Source organism: Gopherus evgoodei, chromosome 7, assembly GCF_007399415.2.
Source record: "Gopherus evgoodei ecotype Sinaloan lineage chromosome 7, rGopEvg1_v1.p, whole genome shotgun sequence".
Taxonomy (NCBI): Eukaryota; Metazoa; Chordata; order Testudines; family Testudinidae; genus Gopherus; species Gopherus evgoodei.
Genome location: NC_044328.1, coordinates 112390566 through 112410052, shown reverse-complemented (window position 1 = coordinate 112410052; position 19487 = coordinate 112390566). Strand labels below are relative to the sequence as shown.

The following is a 19487-nucleotide window of genomic DNA, read 5'->3' as shown; positions in this document are numbered from 1 at the left end:
ATACCAAGTTATTTTTGCTTAACATGCTTTAGAATTAGGACCATAACACAATGTTTGCTACAGAAAGCTTAATCCAGAATGTTATCTGTTGTACTTCCTTAGGATTTCCTTGGGTCTGGAGATCCCAAAAACACTAAGATGCTAATCACAAAACAAGCAGACTGGGCCAAGAATATCAATGAACCAAAAGCAGCAGTGGAGATGTACATTTCTGCAGGCGAACACATGAAGGCCATAGAAATCAGTGGAGACCATGGCTGGGTTGATATGTATGTTTTGTCTCTGTCTCAGAGATACAGATCACAGTGTCTAATGTGAAGTTTAGTGCATTCTGCAGAATCTTAGGGCTGGTCTACAATGAGGAGGGGCTTGATGTAAGATACGTCAACTTCAGTTACACTATTGCCATAGCTGAAGTTGCGTATCTTATTTCGGCTTACCTCCCGTCCTCATGGCGCTGGATTGATGGCCATGGCTCCCCCATCGATGAAGTGGGCTATAGCCCACGAAAGCTTATGCTCGCATAAATTTGTTAGTCTTCAAGGTGCCACAAGTACTCCTGTTCTTTTTACCTATCCTATAGTTATAGTAGATGAACTTCCATTATGTTAGAAAAGTTATTTGGGTATAGAGGATAAGTACATGGATACATTACAAAATGAGTGGATAAAACAGTGCAGGGATATGCAAGGATTTATCTGTGAGATGAGACTGTTCCCAAATGTGCACATCCTGGGTCTCTTCAGAATAACCTTCATAGTAGCGCACAACTACTCATGTGAACTTGCCTCTTTCTTTTATTTTAAACTATGAAGGGATAATAATCTAGGATTTAGAACTCCTGGGGTAAAATCCTGCCTCCTTTTGAAGTCAGTGGCAAAAATCCGTTGACTTCAGTGGAGCCAGGATTTCACCCCTGGGTTCTAGTCCCAGCTCTGCTGCTGACTTGCTTTGTGATCTTGGACAAGTCACTTAACCTTCCTGTTTCTCTGTTTATCCATCTATTAAATGGGGGTAATATTGATTGCATACTGATTTGGATGTTTTTTGAGGTTTGTACAGGAACTGGTTCCACAACCCCAGTTCATATGACTGTGTGATGGAGTAGTCTAGTCCAACTGAAGTCACTATTCACAGAAGTAAGGAATTACACACTGTTGCAGGAATTGGTCTTGTGTTTGCAAAGCCTTTTGAACACCGATTGAATGCTTCCCAATAAGTTCATAGTATAATATCATCAATATGGTAACTTTTAAATGATAACCTATTGAAATATTTCAGTTTTTTTCAATGTAGTAAGTATGTAGAGAGAAATACTGCTACTACAGCAACTGCATTTCTTTTGCTGTCTCTAGGTTAATTGATATAGCTCGGAAACTGGATAAAGCTGAGCGTGAACCTTTGTCAAAATGTGCCTACTATTTTAAGAGACTTGACAACCATGGTTATGCAGCAGAAACCTACATGAAGATAGGTGACCTAAAGGCCCTGGTACATCTCCATGTGGAAACTCAGCATTGGGAAGAAGTAAGAATACCCTGATATCCAAGCTTAGATGTTTAGAATTGCTATTTCATATTGCCTCTGAATGCATCTGGTCTTAAAGGTTTATATACAGCTTACTCAGTATTTGGTAAGCTACATTGTAAAATACGCTAATGTGGTATTTTTAGGAGAGTGGGCTATGAAAACATTAGTTTCATACATCATCAGCTACAGGGTTTCCTTCCACGCTTTTTAACTCTTTCATAACCTAAATAAGCACAGTTAAAAATCTTACTTTAAAATAATTCTTCTCTAGTGTTTCAGTAATGAAAATGGTGTGGTGATTAGAGCACACGACAAGGAATTGGGACAATAGACAAGCAGCGTGTGGTATGGGTCACTTGCTGGAGGATTCTCTGCGCCTTGAGGTCTTTAAACCACGATTTGAGGAATTCAGTAACTCAAACATAGGTTAGGGGTTTGTAACGGGAGTAGGTGAGATTCTGTGGCCTGCATTGTGCAGGTCAGACTAGATGATCATAGTGGTCCCTTCTGACCTTAAAGTCTATGAGTCTATGAATTGGGACACTGGGTTCTTTTCCATGCTCTTCCACAGACTTTCAACCTGATCTTGAGCAAATCACTGACAGTAGCCAGTGCCAGATGCTTCAGAGGGAATGAACAGAACAGGGCAATTATTGAGTTATCCACCTCTGTCATCCAGTCCATGCTTCTGGCAGTCAGAGGCTTAGGGGCACCTAGAGCATGGGGTTGCATCCTTGTCCATCTTGGCTACTAGCCATTGATGGATCTATCTTCCATAAATGTATCTAATTCTTTTTTGAACCCAGTTGTACTTTTGACCTTCCCAGCATTCCCTGGCAATGAGTTCCACAGGTTGACTGCGTTGCGTAAAGAAGTACTTCCTCGTGTTTTGTTTTTTAACTTGTCTATTAATTTCTTTGCCTATTATTTTCTTTCTTCACATCATTCATGATTGTGTAGACCTCTTCATATTCCCCCTTAGTCATCTCTTTTCTAAGAGGAACAGTCCCAGACTGTTTAATCTCTCCTCATGTGGAAGCTGTTCCATACCCTTACTTGTTTTTGTTGCCCTTATCTGTACTTTTTCCAATTCTAAAATCTTTTATGAGATGGGTGACCCAACCTGCATGAAGTATTCAAGGTCTGGCATACCATGGATTTATATAATGGCATTATGATATTTTCTGTCTTATTATCTATCCTTTTCCTATTGGTTCCTCACATTGTTAGTTTTGTTTGACTGCTGCTGCACATTGAGCAGATGTTTTCAGAGAACCATCCACAATGACTCCAAGAAGTTTCTTGAGTGGTAACAGCTAATTCAGACCCTATCATTTTGTATGTATAATTGGGATTATGTTTTTTCCAGTGTGCATTGCTTTGCACTTATCAGCATTGAATTTCATCTGCCATTTCGGTGCCCAGTTACGCAGTTTCGTGAGATCTCTTTGTAACTCTTGTCAGTCAGCTTTGAACTTAACTATTTTGAGTAATTTTGTATAATCTGCAAGCTTTACCAAATCACTATTTACCCCCCTCTCCCAGATCATTTATGAGTATGTTGAACAGCACTGGTCCCAGTACAGATCCCTAGGTGACCCTGCTATTTACCTCTCTTCATTGTAAAAACTGTCCATTTAGTCCTATCTTTTGACCAGTTACTACAAGACCTTCCCTTTTATCTCATGACTACTTACTTTGCTTGAGAGCCTTTGGTGAAGGACGTTGTCAAAAGCTTTCAGAAAGTTGAAGTAAACTATTTTCACTGGATTACCCTTGTCCACATGTTTGTTGAGCCCCTCAAAGAATTCTAAAAGATTGGTGAGGCATGATTTCCTTTTACAAAAGCTGTGTTGACTTTTTACCAACATACTGTGTTCATCAGTCTCTCTGATAATTCTGTTCTTTACTGTAGTTTCAGCGAGTTTGCCTGGTACTGAAGTTAGGCTTACTGGCCTGTAATTGCCTGGATTGCCTCTGGCCTGTTTTTTAAAAATCAACGTTACATTAGCTATCCTCCAGTCATTTGGTACAGAGGCTGTTTTAAGCAATAGGTTATGTACCACAGTTACAGTAGAACCTCAAAGATACAAACACCGGAGTTACAGACTGAGGGATCGACCGGACACCATGTGAAACTGGAACGAATCAGGCAGCAGCAGAGACCAAAGGGGGGGTGGGTGGGAAGCAAGTACTGTGCCTGTATTGCGTCTTAAAGGTAGGCACATCTGGGCTGCCTGTCCCCACCCCTACTCCACCATGTGTGAGGGACCCACAACCCACATACAGCTAGGAAGTGAAGATACTGAGATTAGTAGGCAAAGCTATGTGCCCCCGCTGTCAAACCAAGGCAACCAGAGTAGGAGCAGCACTGGGGTCTGTGCTGCTTTCCTGTAAGCCGGGGTGCTGGAAGGAGGAGGGGTGCTATTTTCAACACACACCTCCCTGCTGGGAGGGGAACCTGCTATTTCACCACCCCCTTTACCCTAGCCAGAGGGGGACACAAACTTGTCCAGGCCAGGGAAGGAAGCTGCCTCGCTGCCCTGAGGCGTCCATAACACTTTGAGGTGCTACTGTAGTAATTCTGCAATTTCATATTTGAGTTTCTTCAGAAATCTTGGATGATGACTTTTTTGTCCTGATGACTTTAATTTATCAGTTGTTTCAAAACCATCTTTATTGATACCTCAATCTGGGCCATTTCCTCAGATTTGTCAACTAAGAAGAGTGGCTCAGGTACGGGAATCTCTCATCCTCTGCGGTGAAGACCAATGCAAAGAATTCATTTAGCTTCTCCAAAATGGCCTTGTCTTCCTTGAGTGCTCCTTTAACACTTATATTTGGCCTCACTGATTGTTTAGTAGAGTTCCTGGTTCTGACATACTTACAAAAATTGTTTGCAATTAGTTTTGTGTCTTTTGCTAGTTGCTCTTCAAATTCTTTTTTGGTCTGCCTAATTAAACTTTCACACTTAACTTGGCAGAGTGTATGCTCCTGTCTGTTTTCCTCAGTATGATTTGACTTCCAGTTTTTAAAGAATGTCCTTTTGAACTTTCACAATGTGGATTTTTATTTTGGGCTGTGTTGTTTTAGTAATTTGAAAGTGCCATTTCAGTGAAATTTCCTATGTATACTCTGGATCTGGTGAATTCACACTTTCCTGGTGAGGACTTTTGATCCTATAATCAGATTTATATTTAGGCAAAACCCAGCTAACTTCATTAGGACAACACTTGGTTACAGGGGTCTGCCTACACACATGCATTGCAGGACTGGGGGCCATGGTTTGTACTGGCAGTCTTGTTTTTAGTTATGGGTTTGTTTGTTTTTAACATGAAGTATATGCTGGATTTAGGCTGTTAGGTGCTTTTGAAAATTTTACTGTAAGAAATGTAGGCACTTAAATCCCACTGAAACACTCAGTGGGACTTAGACACTTAAGTCACATAGGTGCTTTTGAAAATTTTATGCTTAATCTGTGATTGTTCAGTGCACATGTCAATACTGCTTTTTTAGAAAATATATTCAATAAAAATAAATACATTGTATTGTGCTGTGAAACCTACTCTATCCCCTAAATAATTGATTGTTTCCAGGTTTTCCACAGGTTTCTGCAGTTCAGAAACAGGACTAAGTATAGCTGCTTCTTCACAGATGTTGATTGCCTTTCTTTTAAAATACATTCGTTTTGAGTTTCCTGGAGAAACCACTGGTTGGAATTTTCATACTTCTGTATAAATGATATTTATATTGTAAATTTTATTTTAACTAAAGGATTTATCTCATGCAGTGTTCTGAACTACCTTAAACCATGCAATATTTTATTAATGAATTTATTCTGTATCGTAGGCCTTTTCTTTGAGTGAAAAGCATCCTGAATTTAAAGATGATGTCTATGTCCCTTATGCTCAGTGGCTGGCAGAGAATGATAGATTTGAAGAGGCCCAAAAAGGTAGGACTGTACATGATTTATATGCTGGTAGCATGCAAAATGTGCTAAGCATTTTCCAAAGCTGAAAATGCAATCTCTGCCCTGGAGAACTGTCAATCTGTACAACACAAACCATTTAAAGGGTGAGATAACTGGAGAATACATGTGTTCTTGCTGATCACAGGAGGTTATATTCTGGTTATCGGAGAGGTCTTAATTTATTTGGTAAGGAAATATAACAAACTTAACAAAAGCAATAGCATCTATAAAAAAGGTTATAATTCTGGATTTTCTTTCCCACTCTGTGCTTGAGTATAGCAAGTGTTTTGAAAAGCAATCTGATACACTATATACACTGTGTTATTATCAGTGTTTTCCTTTAAAGTGGCATCCAAAATGTACTGGACACTGAACAAACACCAAAAGAAGCGGTGAGGCTGGCCTTTATATTTAGGCAGTATGTAGTTCATACAAGATGGAACATCGGCCTTGCTTATGAAATTCCTTGCTTCTTACGGATTTCTATCATAAAATATTATCTGCATGTAGTATTTGTAAAATATACATTTACCAAGTGGGAATTCAGGACTGAACTTCAGTTTCTGCACAGGAGCCAATGTAAAGAAATCCTATTAATATATAATATATACTGTGGTTTTTCTGCCTCTCAAGATTCTTTGATACTACAGTGTTGATCATTGTAAAAGTTCTGCCTTGAAATAATACCTTAAGTTATGTGTGTACTTTAGTGGCTACAGCAGCACATTTTCTACATCTACTGAAGAGGTTTTTCCATTAGTGTAGTTAATCCACCTCTCCGAAAGGTGGTAGCTAGTTTGATGGGAAAATTCTTCAACCTAACTACATCAAAGAGGATGTAGAATTTTTCACAGTCCTAAACAGCTAGGTTGATCTACGTTTTAGGTGTAGACCAGGCCTTGAATTTTGACTTGATCCCACAGTGTTCAGTAGTTTCCCCTGTTCACAAATGTCTGATCATCAAGATGATGATTTTTCTCTGTGCAAATTTAAAAAAAAAAAAAAAAAAAAAAAGCAACTAGCCTGGCACTACTTATGTACATGGTACTTGTATTTCCTATATTGTGTCCTGACACAATACAAAAGCCACAAAGTACCTGCTGATACTTCTATTTTCCATTAGTGTCACCACTTTCAAAAATAGACAGATAGGAGTGTAGTCCTTTTCATCCTGTTCCAGCTTTGATGAATATCCTGTTATTAATTTAAGAAAATAATTTCAGTTAATTGATATAATCACACCGTAAAATCATCTTTGTTTTGGTCTCCTTTGTAGCATTCCACAAGGCTGGCAGACAGAGTGAGGCCGTAAAAGTGCTGGAGCAGCTAACTCACAATGCTGTGGTAGAAAGCCGATTTAATGATGCAGCATATTATTACTGGATGCTCTCCATGCAGTGTTTAGATATAGCCCAAGGTAAGTAAACACAGGCAAGTTCAAATTTGTTACCTGCTCATGCATGCAGATAAACATTGAATGAACCGTGATGGCTTAATTAAAACCTCTTGCTCACTCATTAATTGTGCTAGATACTAATACTTATATACTGCACTGTATTGTAAGCCAACATTATATTGTGCTGTAATTCTATCTCTCTAGTCTTTATGTGCTCATAAAAAATCAACATAAGTCTCATTTTTAAATCAAAATGGAGTCATAACCATGTCTCCTAATTCCACAATATATCCCCTAGCCCCTTTCCTGCGCCTCACACCTTGGATAGAGTGATGACTTGAGGGCTAAATAATAAAAAAAAACATGATCCTATAGTGTAGGCTACTCCTAATATTTAAATGTGAATGAGATTAACTGGGGAGACACTTCATGAATTATTTTAGCCAGCCAAAGAAAAAAGTTAGTGTTCATTAGTTCTCTGCTTCTAAATCAATTGCACTGGCTTCTAAATCAATTGCACTGGAGGAGAGGTGAAGCCAGTGGAGATGAGATATAGATGAGTGATCATGGAAAAAAGAGATTGATGGCCTAGTGCCTTGCACTGTGTAAGCATCACTTCAGTTTTGCTAATGCATGATAGTGCTGATCTATAGCTCTTCATACACTGTGCAAACACTGCAAATGGTTTGATTGCTTAGTAATGTGTTAATGTGGATAAAAGGAATGACATGAAACTCATTTTACTTTATCCTCAAAAGATGTGGATCAGGTTTCTAGTGGTGGAAGGCTAATATGTTCCACCTCTAGCTAAGCCATTAACCTCTGGCTGTGTTAAAACCACTTGCCATACTATCCTGCATCTTAATATGCTTTATGTTAAAGCAGAAAATTGCACATAAAATGGCAAAATTACATAACCCGTATTTTCTAGCACACTTGGTCAGGTATATTAATCTACTGGAAGTGGTAACGCTGCAACCATGTTGTATTGTGATCTTTCTAGCTGAGTAATACTCTTATGTTTTAGTATAGAATGACCAGAGGTGTAATGACTTTCCCTCCCACAGAGAACGAACAGCAGAAGACTGAAATGTTACAGAAGTTTCACCACTTCCAGCATTTGGCAGAACTTTATCATGTTTATCACTCTATTCACAGATACACTGTAAGATATTTTCACTAGCAGTTTTATTGTTTGTTTTAGCTGGCACATTTTCTGCAAATAATTCAGGAATAATTAGAAACAATTAATTACTTTTAAACTAAATATTGAATGGAGGCTGATGTCACTGCAATTATGTAATTTTGGTTTTGGTTTTTTTTGTGTTTTTTTTCTGCCCTGTGTTGCACTGTACTGGACCTACCACCATTGCACCCCTAAAACCACCTTTCTGTGACACAGAAAGAGCCTCTGCAGAGCTATGCTTTGCAGCACACAGTGGATGTGGACTTGAAGGCTTTCCTTCACCACCCCATCTGCATACTGGTTCCACTGTGCTCTGGGCCCACTACTCCTATGGAGGAGGTTGGAACTGGATTATCCTTTAAGTGCTTTCCCTTTACTAGGTGAAGCCCTTCCCTTTTTTCTTCAGTGGCAGAGATGAGCTTTGGCAAGAGAGGCATGCAAAATCCAAGTGCTCTCTTTTGTCCATCTCTCCCATTGTTGTGGCTGTGTGAAAAGCACAGTGTAGTGTCAGAGATGATGGAAGTAACCTTAGTGATAATGAAGTGTTGTTTTTCTAGCTTAGAAATTTTTTAATGTTCTTTTTACCACAGGAAGAGCCCTTCAGTTTCCATTTGCCTGAAACACTCTTCAATATTTCCAGGTTTCTGCTTCACAGCCTAACCAAGGAGACTCCGTTGGGCATCTCTAAAGTGTATCCTTGCAATGAAAAGCAAAATTCAAAAATTATATGAATTGAAGGGAATCCTTGGCACCAGTCAGTGGTGTATAGTCTTACTATTAGGGTACTCTAGTTCCTGGTTTTAGGGGTTCCCATGCTATTCATCTATTAGAGAAAATAAATGTGAGGCTGTCTTTAATCCCTGAGATGATAATAAACACCTCAAAACTATCACAGACTTAGGCACATCTAGCCATATGTGCATACATTAGAAGAGGCTATCATAAACTATGAAACATGTTGCTCACCTTTGTAAGAGGAGCCCCTTCCAAGATGCCAGTCTCCAAACAAGATGTGTGGCTGTAAATATTGACAGGGCAGTAGCCACAGGTTGAAAGACATTGGAGAGAAACTGTGAATGTTGTTGCTTCTAACTGATAGATTCTGATTCTCCTCAGGCTAATGTAGCTGTGTGTTTCTAAATGGTAAATACTGGTTCTCATTTTCAGGTCTCATGTAGCTGTGTGCCATGTTCAAGACCGATTTTTTCATGGTTTCATTAACATTGATATGCTGCATCTCTTCAAAGTCCTTCACAAACTACATATGAGTCCCACTGAACTGGCAATAGCAGTTAAAAGGAGTCAGGGCAGTTAAGTGGGACTCAGGACACCTGGGTTCCACTTGTCTTTTCCATCTGCTTGCTTTGTAACCTTGGATAAGTCTTTTTCTTTCCCTGTGTCTCTCTTTTCTCATCTATAAATGATGTAGAACAGTATTACTCCCAAAGTACTTAGAATTTAGAGTGTTTTATCCATACGTCTCTGCTTATTTGTTCCCCCCTAGGGTGCACACTGATAAAGGGGAGGAGACATTTTGATATAAGACATGGGAGAAAGTTCCTGGAATAGTGCCATGGGATCTGAAATATCCACATGGTGCCAACAGGATTCTGATGTTTCAGATTATCGGCATGGGGGATGGTCCTTACAAGCATTAATGTTGGTGGGGTCAGAATATTACCTGAAGCTGTATTGTCCATGGGCCAGTTCCTTATCTCTCTAAAAATCATCCACTTTGGTATTTGAGCAGTCCTCTCACATTTTGTTTATGTAAACACATTTATGTGAACAGATTTCTTTAGTTAAGGCCTTTTAAAGTATTGACATTTGTTGTGCTTGCATGCATAACTTCTCTGATTAAAAGTAACTGTGTTTTTTCCTGAATGCTACATATATGTTTGTTCCTTAATTTGATTATAGCAATACATTATTTGCACTAGCAAAGCAGAGTAAAGCTTTGGGTGCATATAAATTGGCCCGTCATGCCTATGAAAAGTTGCAGGGACTGCAGATCCCAGCTAGATTTCAAAAATCAATTGAGCTGGGCAGCCTGACAATCCGATCCAAGCCATTCCATGACAGTGAAGTAAGTTCTGATATGTATTATTTTTATTATTAGTATTTGACCTGATACAAGAGGCTACTTTGTCATATGCACAAAGATGCTTAAAATGGATTTTGCACAGATTTGCGGTAATTACATTTCTGCAGGAAACAAAATCCTCTCACCATTATTCGCCATGTCAAGACTTTCTCTCCCTCTTCATTCTGAATGAAAATGAGACCTCTCTGTATGGACAAGTTCCTTCTTCACTCTGATCTCATATCCCTCTATTTCCGTGTCTACTCACTCTGTTCCTTCAAGCTGCACCATCCCTCAGTTCCATATGCACTTACTCCACAGAGTGTTTACTTGGGTCTTTCTCTGTGTCCGTCTACAGTTGGAGGTCACTTGTGCTTGCCCCAACTACGAGAGCTCCCTTTCTCCAACCCTTTGAATGGCTTTCCTTCCTCAAATTTTGCTTTAAAACATGCTTTTTTTTCTTAGGTGAAAAGTGCCTGCAGTGTTCTATAAAACTGTTTTTGATGGGGTGCTCACTAAAACAAATTGTACTGTGAAAATGCTTAACTGCAAATGAACACGCATCTTGCCATCTGCAATAATATAAACACAGAAAGACCATTGAAATCGATAGAACTGCCTACGATAATTGTGCAATTTAGAGAAAACAGAAATGCATGAATCAAAGGACCTAAATTTGATCGAACTTCTGAGCAAAAGGAATTGCTTCAGTAACCTTTATTCATCCTTTTGGCAATGTGTATGTGGCCCAGGACTCTGCTGCAGCAGAAGCAAACAAAATTGCAACAGAAGAGTGGTAAAACAGCTATTTTTAATGGGAAAACTTGTGGTTTTATTGAGAGAAGGAAAAATATTTGCAAAAGTTAAAAGGCTTGATTTCACCATTGTGTTACTCCAGTTTTTTGCTGCTATGTGAACTCAGTTGGTGTAAAACTGGAGCAGTGCAGTGTGTAATCAGACCCTGTGTGTTCAGAATGGTCTGTTTGCATTACGCAGCTTTGTGTGTGTGTCTTTGCAGGAGCTTGTGCCCTTGTGTTATAGGTGCTCCACCAACAACCCCTTGCTAAATAATCTGGGGAATGTATGCATTAACTGCAGACAGCCCTTCGTCTTCTCTGCTTCATCTTACGGTGCGTTGGAAAATAAAAATTGGTTGTACTTTCTGTGCAGATAAATATGTGCTTTCTCCAAAGGCTCAGTTAGTTGGTGTTAACTGTACATTATCAATATTTAATCAGTAGGTTGGTGCCCAATAAATGCTGCTAACCCTAACATTTCCTGTGTAAAAACAACAAGGAGTCCAGTGTCACGTTAAAGACTAACAGATTTGTTTGGGCATAAACTTTCATGGGTAAAAAACCCACTTCTTCAGATGCATGGAGTGTCCTGTGTAGTGTCACTCGGAGAAATATTTTTTTTTCTTTAGTGTTGCTGGCACTGAATTAGTGCCACATCCCACCCCAGAGATGATGCATTTTGTTAGTGGATGAGAACACCAGTTTGCTAGGCAATTAGTCGCTTTCTGAATAGAACACATTCTGGTGTCCAAGACTGTGTGAGATTTTTTGCTGCAAAATGGCCACTGTTTTGCTTCTGATGTCACAGTCCTGGCAGTATTGAATGTATTACTTCGTGGTGAGGCACCAAGAAGATATGAGGCACTTTATTAACCCAAAATCCATCCTTTAAAAAGCTTTATTTTCTGGATATGATATATTAAGTTGAATAATGAGAGTGTGGAGGTGGAAGAATGCCACTGTAGAGATCTGAGGACACGTAAATCTTTAAAAGACTTAGGCAAGACCTGCTATAGATATTCTGAGTTCTTGCGGGTAACTGCTCTCTCCTTTTTCATTTGTGTCCTTTAGAAGTATTGCATCTGGTGGAGTTTTATTTGGAAGAAGGGATCACTGATGAAGAAGCTGTAGCTCTTATTGATCTGGAAGCACCAAGATTAAAGAAGAGAGAAGATAAATGGCAAGAGATGGCAAGTGATGGTATCCTTTCAATCCAGAACACACTCTGGTTTTCTTAGGGAAAGAGCGGCAGTTTGGAAGACAGAGTTTTTGGTTGTGAGTTGTGGGGGTTTTTTGGATCTGTTATACTTTTGTTGCATTTTAATCTTCTTTTATGACTAGGGGACAGATTCATTGTTGACGTAAGTGGGTACAATTCCATTGTGTGTGTTCTTTTTCAATTGCTGTAGCAACTAAAAAAGTACAGGATTATTAACCAATCCTAGTAATTTTAAAAGGATTTCTTTAGAAAAGTCAGTTTCATAATCTTGTCAAGAATTTTTAGGTTAAAAAATAATACAGTTCACTTGTTTTCCTGTAATTCTCTTCTACTTTCTATAAAGGATGGGAGGTATTTTGGCTATCCATTATTCTCCTCTTGTATCACAGCTTTCTATCTTTCTTGCTAAGGAAGAACTGGATTGGGCCCCCTTTGAAGCCTGTCGTTATTGTTGTTGTCTATTTTATAGAATCCTAGCATTTTATATTGCTGTGGCACACAATGGTGCCAATTGTTCTTGGGGCCTGATAGTAACAGATGAAATACAGTTACACAAGACAATATGGTCTTTGCCTCAGAGAGCTTTAAAATAGATTGCCCAAAGTGAGGTGTTCAATGTTTATGGGAGGGTGGGGAAATGGAGGATGAGGCTACTACTAAGGTCACATGCGTTTATGTAAATTAGTTACTGCTAGTAACTTGGTGGTTTTAAGCTCTGCCGTTCCACAGCAATTGCTGCGTAGTGAGGTGTGGTACTCCAGTCTTCCTGGGCCAGACTAAGCTGCTTCTGCAGCACTTTCTAATATAATCTAGAGATTACTCCAGTTTTATCTGAGTACTCTATTTGCCTGACGTGATGGGCATTGGGTGAAGCAAGGAGTGAGAGCCCTACGACCAAGCCATAAGACAAGTAAGTGCTAAGGTAAAAGGATTTGATTTTGTTGGAGTTCTTGTTTGTTCCGTAACAAACGTCTCTAGGAGCGCAGACGCTGAGATTTGATGACAACACAGACATTATTGAAGAGGATGATCCCTTTACAGCAAAACTGAGTTTTGAGGTGAGGATACATCATTTGGGTTTTCAAATGTTGCTGCCCTTGAGGCTGAAGATTGTTGAAGAGAAAGTAAACCCAAGGTGACTCGACCTGCAAATGTTCTTGCCATGCTATCACATCTCCTTTTGAGCTGGCATCCACAGTTCCTTCTTTGTCACCATTTAGTGATCAGAAGTAGGTCTCGACAGACCACAGCCTCTCCGATTCCTTTACGAAGTGTTAATATGTTCTGCAGACCCCCCACAAGAAATGGAGGAAAGTGGATGACTGAGAGGCTAGGATCAGCAGTTGAGGGAGAATGGCATCTTTCTCATACAAAGTGATGAGTCCACAGAAAAGAAAAACCTGGAGAACCACTTATTCTATCTGAATGTCTTTTTCAAGAAAACTGTTTCTCTTTGGCTTCATCATCATCAGTGGAAGAATAGACTTCTGAGGTGCCTACCCACCCACTGCAGAAACAGATTTTAAAATTACTATGTTTTCTGCATGCTGCTGTTATGTGGCATGATTTAAAAAATCAAACTCTGAAGTTAGTTTGAACAGCCCTTTACTTTTTTCATAGCAGAGGATTTACATAACACAGAGATATAAACATGCCCAAGAGAGAGCCTCTAAGCAAGACATCCAGGATATAAAATGAGCAGGATATTCATATATAGGCAGTCCATGTTCCTTTTTACCATACTGTAAATCTGAAAACAGTAGTTACTCTGAATTTACACTGATGTAACAGAGAACATCAGCTGGCCAAGATTGTTAAATAAGGCCAGGTGGTATTATTACTATTATTATTTGTATTATATTAGTGCCTAGGGAGCCCTAAACAATATCAGGGCTCCATTGTGTTACGTGTTTTTACAAATGTAAGTAGTAGATACTGCCTTGAAGAGCTTGCAGTCTAAACAGACCAGACAGATGAAGATGCAGGGGAAAGAATATAACGTGAGCAGATGATCAGTGTGATAGTCCGTAAATACCATTTTAGTTCCACAATATTTTTATATCCTTATTACACCTCTGCCCCAATATAACGCTGTCCTCGGGAGCCAAAAAGTCTTACCACGTTATATCGAGCTTGCTTTGATCCGCTGGAGTGCGCACCCTCCCTCCCCCTGGAGTACTGCTTTACTGCATTATATCTGAATTCGTGTTATATCGGGTCGCGTTATATCGGGGTGTATTTATTTGGATAGGCATTTGTTGGGAAGAGATTGAGATGAGGCAAAGAAAGGGAGAACAGACATTGCAGAGAGGGGAGGTAAAGGGGCAGGGGAGGGATAAGAGGAACGGAGGAAGGAGAAGAGGGAGCAGTATTAAGAGTAGGTGGAGTGAGGCAAAGAAACTCAGTAGAGCTGGAGCAAACAGCCAGTCAGCATGGGAGAGAATGTCTGGAGAAAAAGCTGTAGACAGCAGTGGGCCCTTGGTGTTATCTGTGCACATAATGTCCCTGTTCAGCTTCTTTATCTCTGTTTCTCCCAGCTTGAATTTCTGGTTGACTCCCAGGAGTTTCTTTATACCCCAGTTTCAGATGGCTGGGGCACGAGTAAGTCCAGCTGGACTCTGGTGTTCCCAGCAAGCAGCAGGGGGACTGTCCCCTAGACAGCTCGGGGTCTGGGTGGGTTCAGTTAAAAATAGGCATTTTCAGGGAAGTTTTTGTAAATGGCTTTTTTTTGTTTTAAATAAAGAATTGTGTTAATGGGAATGAGTGAAGCGCAGTGAAAATACCTTGCTCACACCTGGCTTACTCCCACTGCGGACAGTGACAAAACTGCCATTGACTTCAGTGGGAGCAGAATCCATATCTATTCTGTGTTAGCACTTTCTACTGAGTAATAACACTCCACTCTTTATATTTATGTCATCTTTAAAATGCTTTGAAATTGTTAAGCTTCATTCTTTTTTAAACGCTGCAGCAAGGAGGCTCAGAATTTGTTCCTGTGATAGTGAATCGTGCAGTTCTCCGGTCAATGAGCCGGAGGGATGTCCTGATTAAACGCTGGCCAAAGCCATTACAGTGGCAGTACTTCCGGTCCCTGCTACCAGATGCTTCTATTACCATGTGTCCAACATGCTTTCAGGTATAAGTAAAACGTTTTCATTGGGGTCTTTAAAAACTTGTTCCTAGTGAGAAACAAATTGTAATGACCCTGATACGTTAATTTCTAATCCTCGATATATATGCTCTGAAGTCCTGAATAGTAAATAAAGAGATCAAAATACCCTGTGTTACATACAGAGATGATAGGCCTTGCCAGAAGGGCTGGCTTCAGAATAGCTAGTGCAAGCTGAGATTGTAGAATGAAGTATTTGGGGACTTTGCAGGGGTGACAAGAATTGTAGCCACTCAAGCAGTCCTAAAGTGAACTAAAAGAAGGGAAACACTAATTTTTTTTCCTCTGCCTTTCTAACCTTATAGCCTGGTTTAGTGGGGGCATGCAGCAAGTAAAAAAAATTTTTTTTCATTGTAGTTTCCCTCACCACAGGAATATTTTTTTCAAAATATTCAATAGTTTGGTTATTTTTGGTTATGTGGTAGGAGAGAGAGCATCCTAAAGTCCACTCTCCTTTCTCACAGAGCACTTGGGTTTCACTGGTTGGGTAAACTGACTTCCATAGCCTCCATGCTTATTTAATGAAATATTTGCTCTTATATTCCAAATTAGAGCGGTTACAAACAGCTTTAAATAACTTGTTATTGTGGAAACATTAACTGTTGTAACAGTAGCATCAGATATTCTGAGCCCTAGCAAAACCATTCCATCTCAGTTTCCTTTTCCTAGATGTGAGCCAGTAACAGTGTAATAGACATGCCTAAATCTGTTCCTAATTCACAGATGTTTCATTCGGAGGATTATGAGCTCCTGGTGCTCCAGCATAACTGTTGTCCATACTGTCGGAGAAGAATTGATGAGTCAAATCAGTGAAAAAGATCTATCCAAGAGATCTTTCTGCTATCAAGCTTTCTTAGCAGTGTGGTTATGTTGTTACATATATTTTCTCACTCTCTGTATGTTTCATAAGCAGTGGAAAAAGAGAAACCGTTAAATGTGTCATGTGTCCTATCCAAACAAAATTTTATTTTTATGAGCAATGTAATCACAGAATTTCTATTTATTGCTCTTTGTTTTGTATATAACCACGGAGCCAAATGGGAAAAAAATGTACATATATATTTTAAAGGAAAATTTTGCTTTTACTTTCAAGTGTCCTATGTTTATCATGGCAACCTGCCAGGGTGCCACAGATTCGATAGGAACATTTTAGGGTGAGATTCAGCCTTGAGATAATTCAGTTGACCTCATTCATTTTGCCCCTCTTTATGCCAGGGCTGAATTTGGTCACTAATATGTACTTGGTTGTTGACAGAACTCGAAATAAACAGGGGAAGTTTTTGCATCAGTGTTCTATTTTCTTGAGAGTGTTTGCTGTCGCCCTTCTCTGAAATGGAATTTCCCAATGGGAATGTACCTTTTATATCATTTCAGCATTATAGTTAGGAGCTCTTACACATATTGACTCACACATTAATGAATACATGATTAAAACCCTAGTGTGGACAAAGCAAGTTGTAGTTTTAATATGTGTTAACAGGTGAAGGTAAACCCCAGCCTCCCCACCAAGTTTGACATAGAGCAGCTAACACATGTCAAAACAAGTCACCGTGTTGACTAGGATTTTAGTATGCGTTAGCCAACTTGTATTAAAAACGCAGCTTTTTTCCTAGTGAAAAAATAAAAGCCACCAATTTATCAGGTGTAATGAATATATCAGATGGTTCATGAAACATGCTAGCTTGGCAGGCATGGAAGGTAAAGGCTGGCCTCTATTTATCCACAGAACTGGTACATTATAAGCTTGTCTTCTCTGCAAAATTAACTCTGGCTCTTGCTCAGGTATTGTTCCTAACCTGGCTCTCATTTGAACACACAACCTTGGGCCTGAGTATGGTGCTGTTTATAATTCAGGCTAGCTGGCCTATCCTAGGATATAGCCTGAGCGCATTTTACACTCAGGCTGGTAATCCACCCACCTTTCAGAGACTGCATAAACTAAACCAATCAGGTACTGATAGGTCTCCAGTGCCGTCCTACAGTTTCCCCTGTGTGCCCAGAGGGACAGACAAGCTCTCCCACAATCCACTGGGAAAGAATCATAGAGCAGCACAACTTACTGTAGCACTAAGAACCATGTGATATGACCCCAGAAGTCCTAGAGCCTCATACTGGTATGTGCACCAGGGTGGACCAATAACTCAGACATGACTACGCAGTGCGGTTGCTCACATCTGGGCTAAGCTAACCCAGATGCTGATCACTTGAGTTAACTCTGCAGTGAGGATGTGCCCTAGGAGTAGTTTCTGTGCAATCTTTCTCCACAACTATGTTTCAACCCTCACCTGTGGGGAGCAATTCTAGGAGGAGAGAAAATTGTTCATCTTGCATTCCTATTCAGTCCTTTGCTTTTCTGCTAATACTGACCTATAGGATGCTAACTGAAGTGATGATTTTTCATTATGTTTATACTGCACTAAACTAATAGTTGGACTTTGGAATAGGCCATTGAACAAGCAGTTAGCTGTTAACAACTATGGGTAGGTAACCGCTTGGGCTGAATTTGAGCTAGTGACCTAGAAGTGACAGGTTTCTTCATTATTTTTAGTCAAATGTAGATAACAGTCAAGAGTATGCACACGGCATGCATGATTATTATAATCATGCCTACCACAGGTTTCCCTGTGTTTTCAAAGGAATATGATATTCATCTTTGCTTACTGTCCTAAACTATTGGACAGTGTTTCTGCATGCTGTTAAACAGCTACCACAGAATTTCAGTGGTGATTGGAACGATTCCTACGTATACTTTTAATTGCTCTATAAAGTGACTGTGAAAAAATAGCTTCAATGGGCTTCCATCTCTCTCAGTGATTCTGAATCAAATTTTGTTTGACAATTTAAAAAATATGGTGTTCTGTCTACCAGCTTTGTAAACATACTGATCTAAAAGTTCTGCTCTTGCTTTCTTACTCGTAAATTACTGTATGCAATGAAGACTGCAGTTGGAATTAATGAACAGCTCTGTTTGATACAGGAGCCAGAATTAGATTCTAGCTCGTTCTCCCATAATTGTGTTGGCTTTGCAAAGCCAGCAGGAGTGAAAAGCGGTAAAAATAAATCGCTATGATTTGTAATGACAGACAGGCAAAATGTATTGAGTACAGAGGTTTCCGTTTTTTACAGACCCACTTTTCTGACCATAGGTGCATTTTACATTTGAAAAGCTCTTTTGGTGCTTTCTTGAGGAAAGATGCTGTATAAAAGTAAGTCATGATGTGTAAATAAATGTTAGGGACAAATCCTGTAATAGTCCCAATTTGCCCTGTGACATTGAAGCTGTTCTTATGTAACTTCAGCATCTTCTGACAACAACATCATGATAGAATAAAACTCTTAAAATAGAATTATCAGCTTACAAGATGGTACCAAAAATGGCCTTTCCTGCTCTGCGTCCCTTCAGCCACTTACCCTTCACTAGACCTGGTGGGGATAGCAGCACAGACCACTTCCTGAAACTTGTCCTATGCTTGTGCTTTTACTGTACTACTACTTGCCTTCTTTATCTGTGACGCGCTTCAGGCTCTAAGCTGTGGACAGCAGTTGCAATATCAGCAGTGGCTTACTGCATCAATGCTTAATGTGACAAATTTGAATATCTGGAAGGATAAACCTTTAATCCTACTCTGTGCCCAGGTATATGTGCTAACAACTACGTTGGTGCTTAGATAACTGCAATACAACTTGAAAGTAGCTTTGGTAACAAAAAAAGTTAATAGAGGTGGAGTTTTGGAATGGGTAATTTTTTAGAGAGGACATGGTACTTTAGTTCAGAGTATGGTATTTGCATATAAGTGTGCAGAAAGACTGTCTCCTCTTCTATACAAATGTCACAAGTGCCCATTTCCCTAGTGTAAATACTATATTCTATACAGCCTAGTCTTCCTTTGATATTGTGAGGCATTCCAGTTCCTATGATGGTATGACACTGTTTTCAATGACAAGCTGGATGGGGTAATATCTTTTCTTGGACAAACTTCCATGGGTGAAAGAGACAAGCTTTCAAGCTACACAGAGCTCTTCTTCACGAGGATGGCTTGGACTGCACTCTCAGCAAGTTTGCAGATGACACTAAACTGAGACAAGTGATAGATAGCTGGAGGGTAGGGATAAGATACAGAGGGACCTAGACAAATT

The 19487-nt window shown here is 39.6% G+C and overlaps 1 protein-coding gene across 5 annotated transcripts in view; it reads left to right on the top strand.

Moving 5' to 3' along the window:
* The window catches only part of IFT122 (intraflagellar transport 122), a 50135-nt gene extending 33500 nt beyond the window's left edge, over nucleotides 1-16635 (top strand). For 3 of the 5 annotated variants that reach the window (XM_030568340.1, XM_030568341.1, XM_030568342.1), the window contains 12 exons: nucleotides 103-269; nucleotides 1356-1527; nucleotides 5380-5482; nucleotides 6777-6917; nucleotides 7964-8061; nucleotides 8673-8773; nucleotides 10003-10168; nucleotides 11184-11295; nucleotides 12034-12162; nucleotides 13160-13239; nucleotides 15153-15317; nucleotides 16074-16635. In XM_030568340.1, the coding sequence (XP_030424200.1) occupies nucleotides 103-269; nucleotides 1356-1527; nucleotides 5380-5482; nucleotides 6777-6917; nucleotides 7964-8061; nucleotides 8673-8773; nucleotides 10003-10168; nucleotides 11184-11295; nucleotides 12034-12162; nucleotides 13160-13239; nucleotides 15153-15317; nucleotides 16074-16163 (1524 nt within the window). In that variant the 3' untranslated portion in view covers nucleotides 16164-16635. Of the gene's footprint in view, nucleotides 1-102; nucleotides 270-1355; nucleotides 1528-5379; nucleotides 5483-6776; nucleotides 6918-7963; nucleotides 8062-8672; nucleotides 8774-10002; nucleotides 10169-11183; nucleotides 11296-12033; nucleotides 12163-13159; nucleotides 13240-15152; nucleotides 15318-16073 lie in introns of those variants that run through there. The other 2 variants (XR_004001155.1, XR_004001156.1) reach the window with 2 other exon arrangements.
* Nucleotides 16636-19487: the final 2852 nt, after the last annotated feature.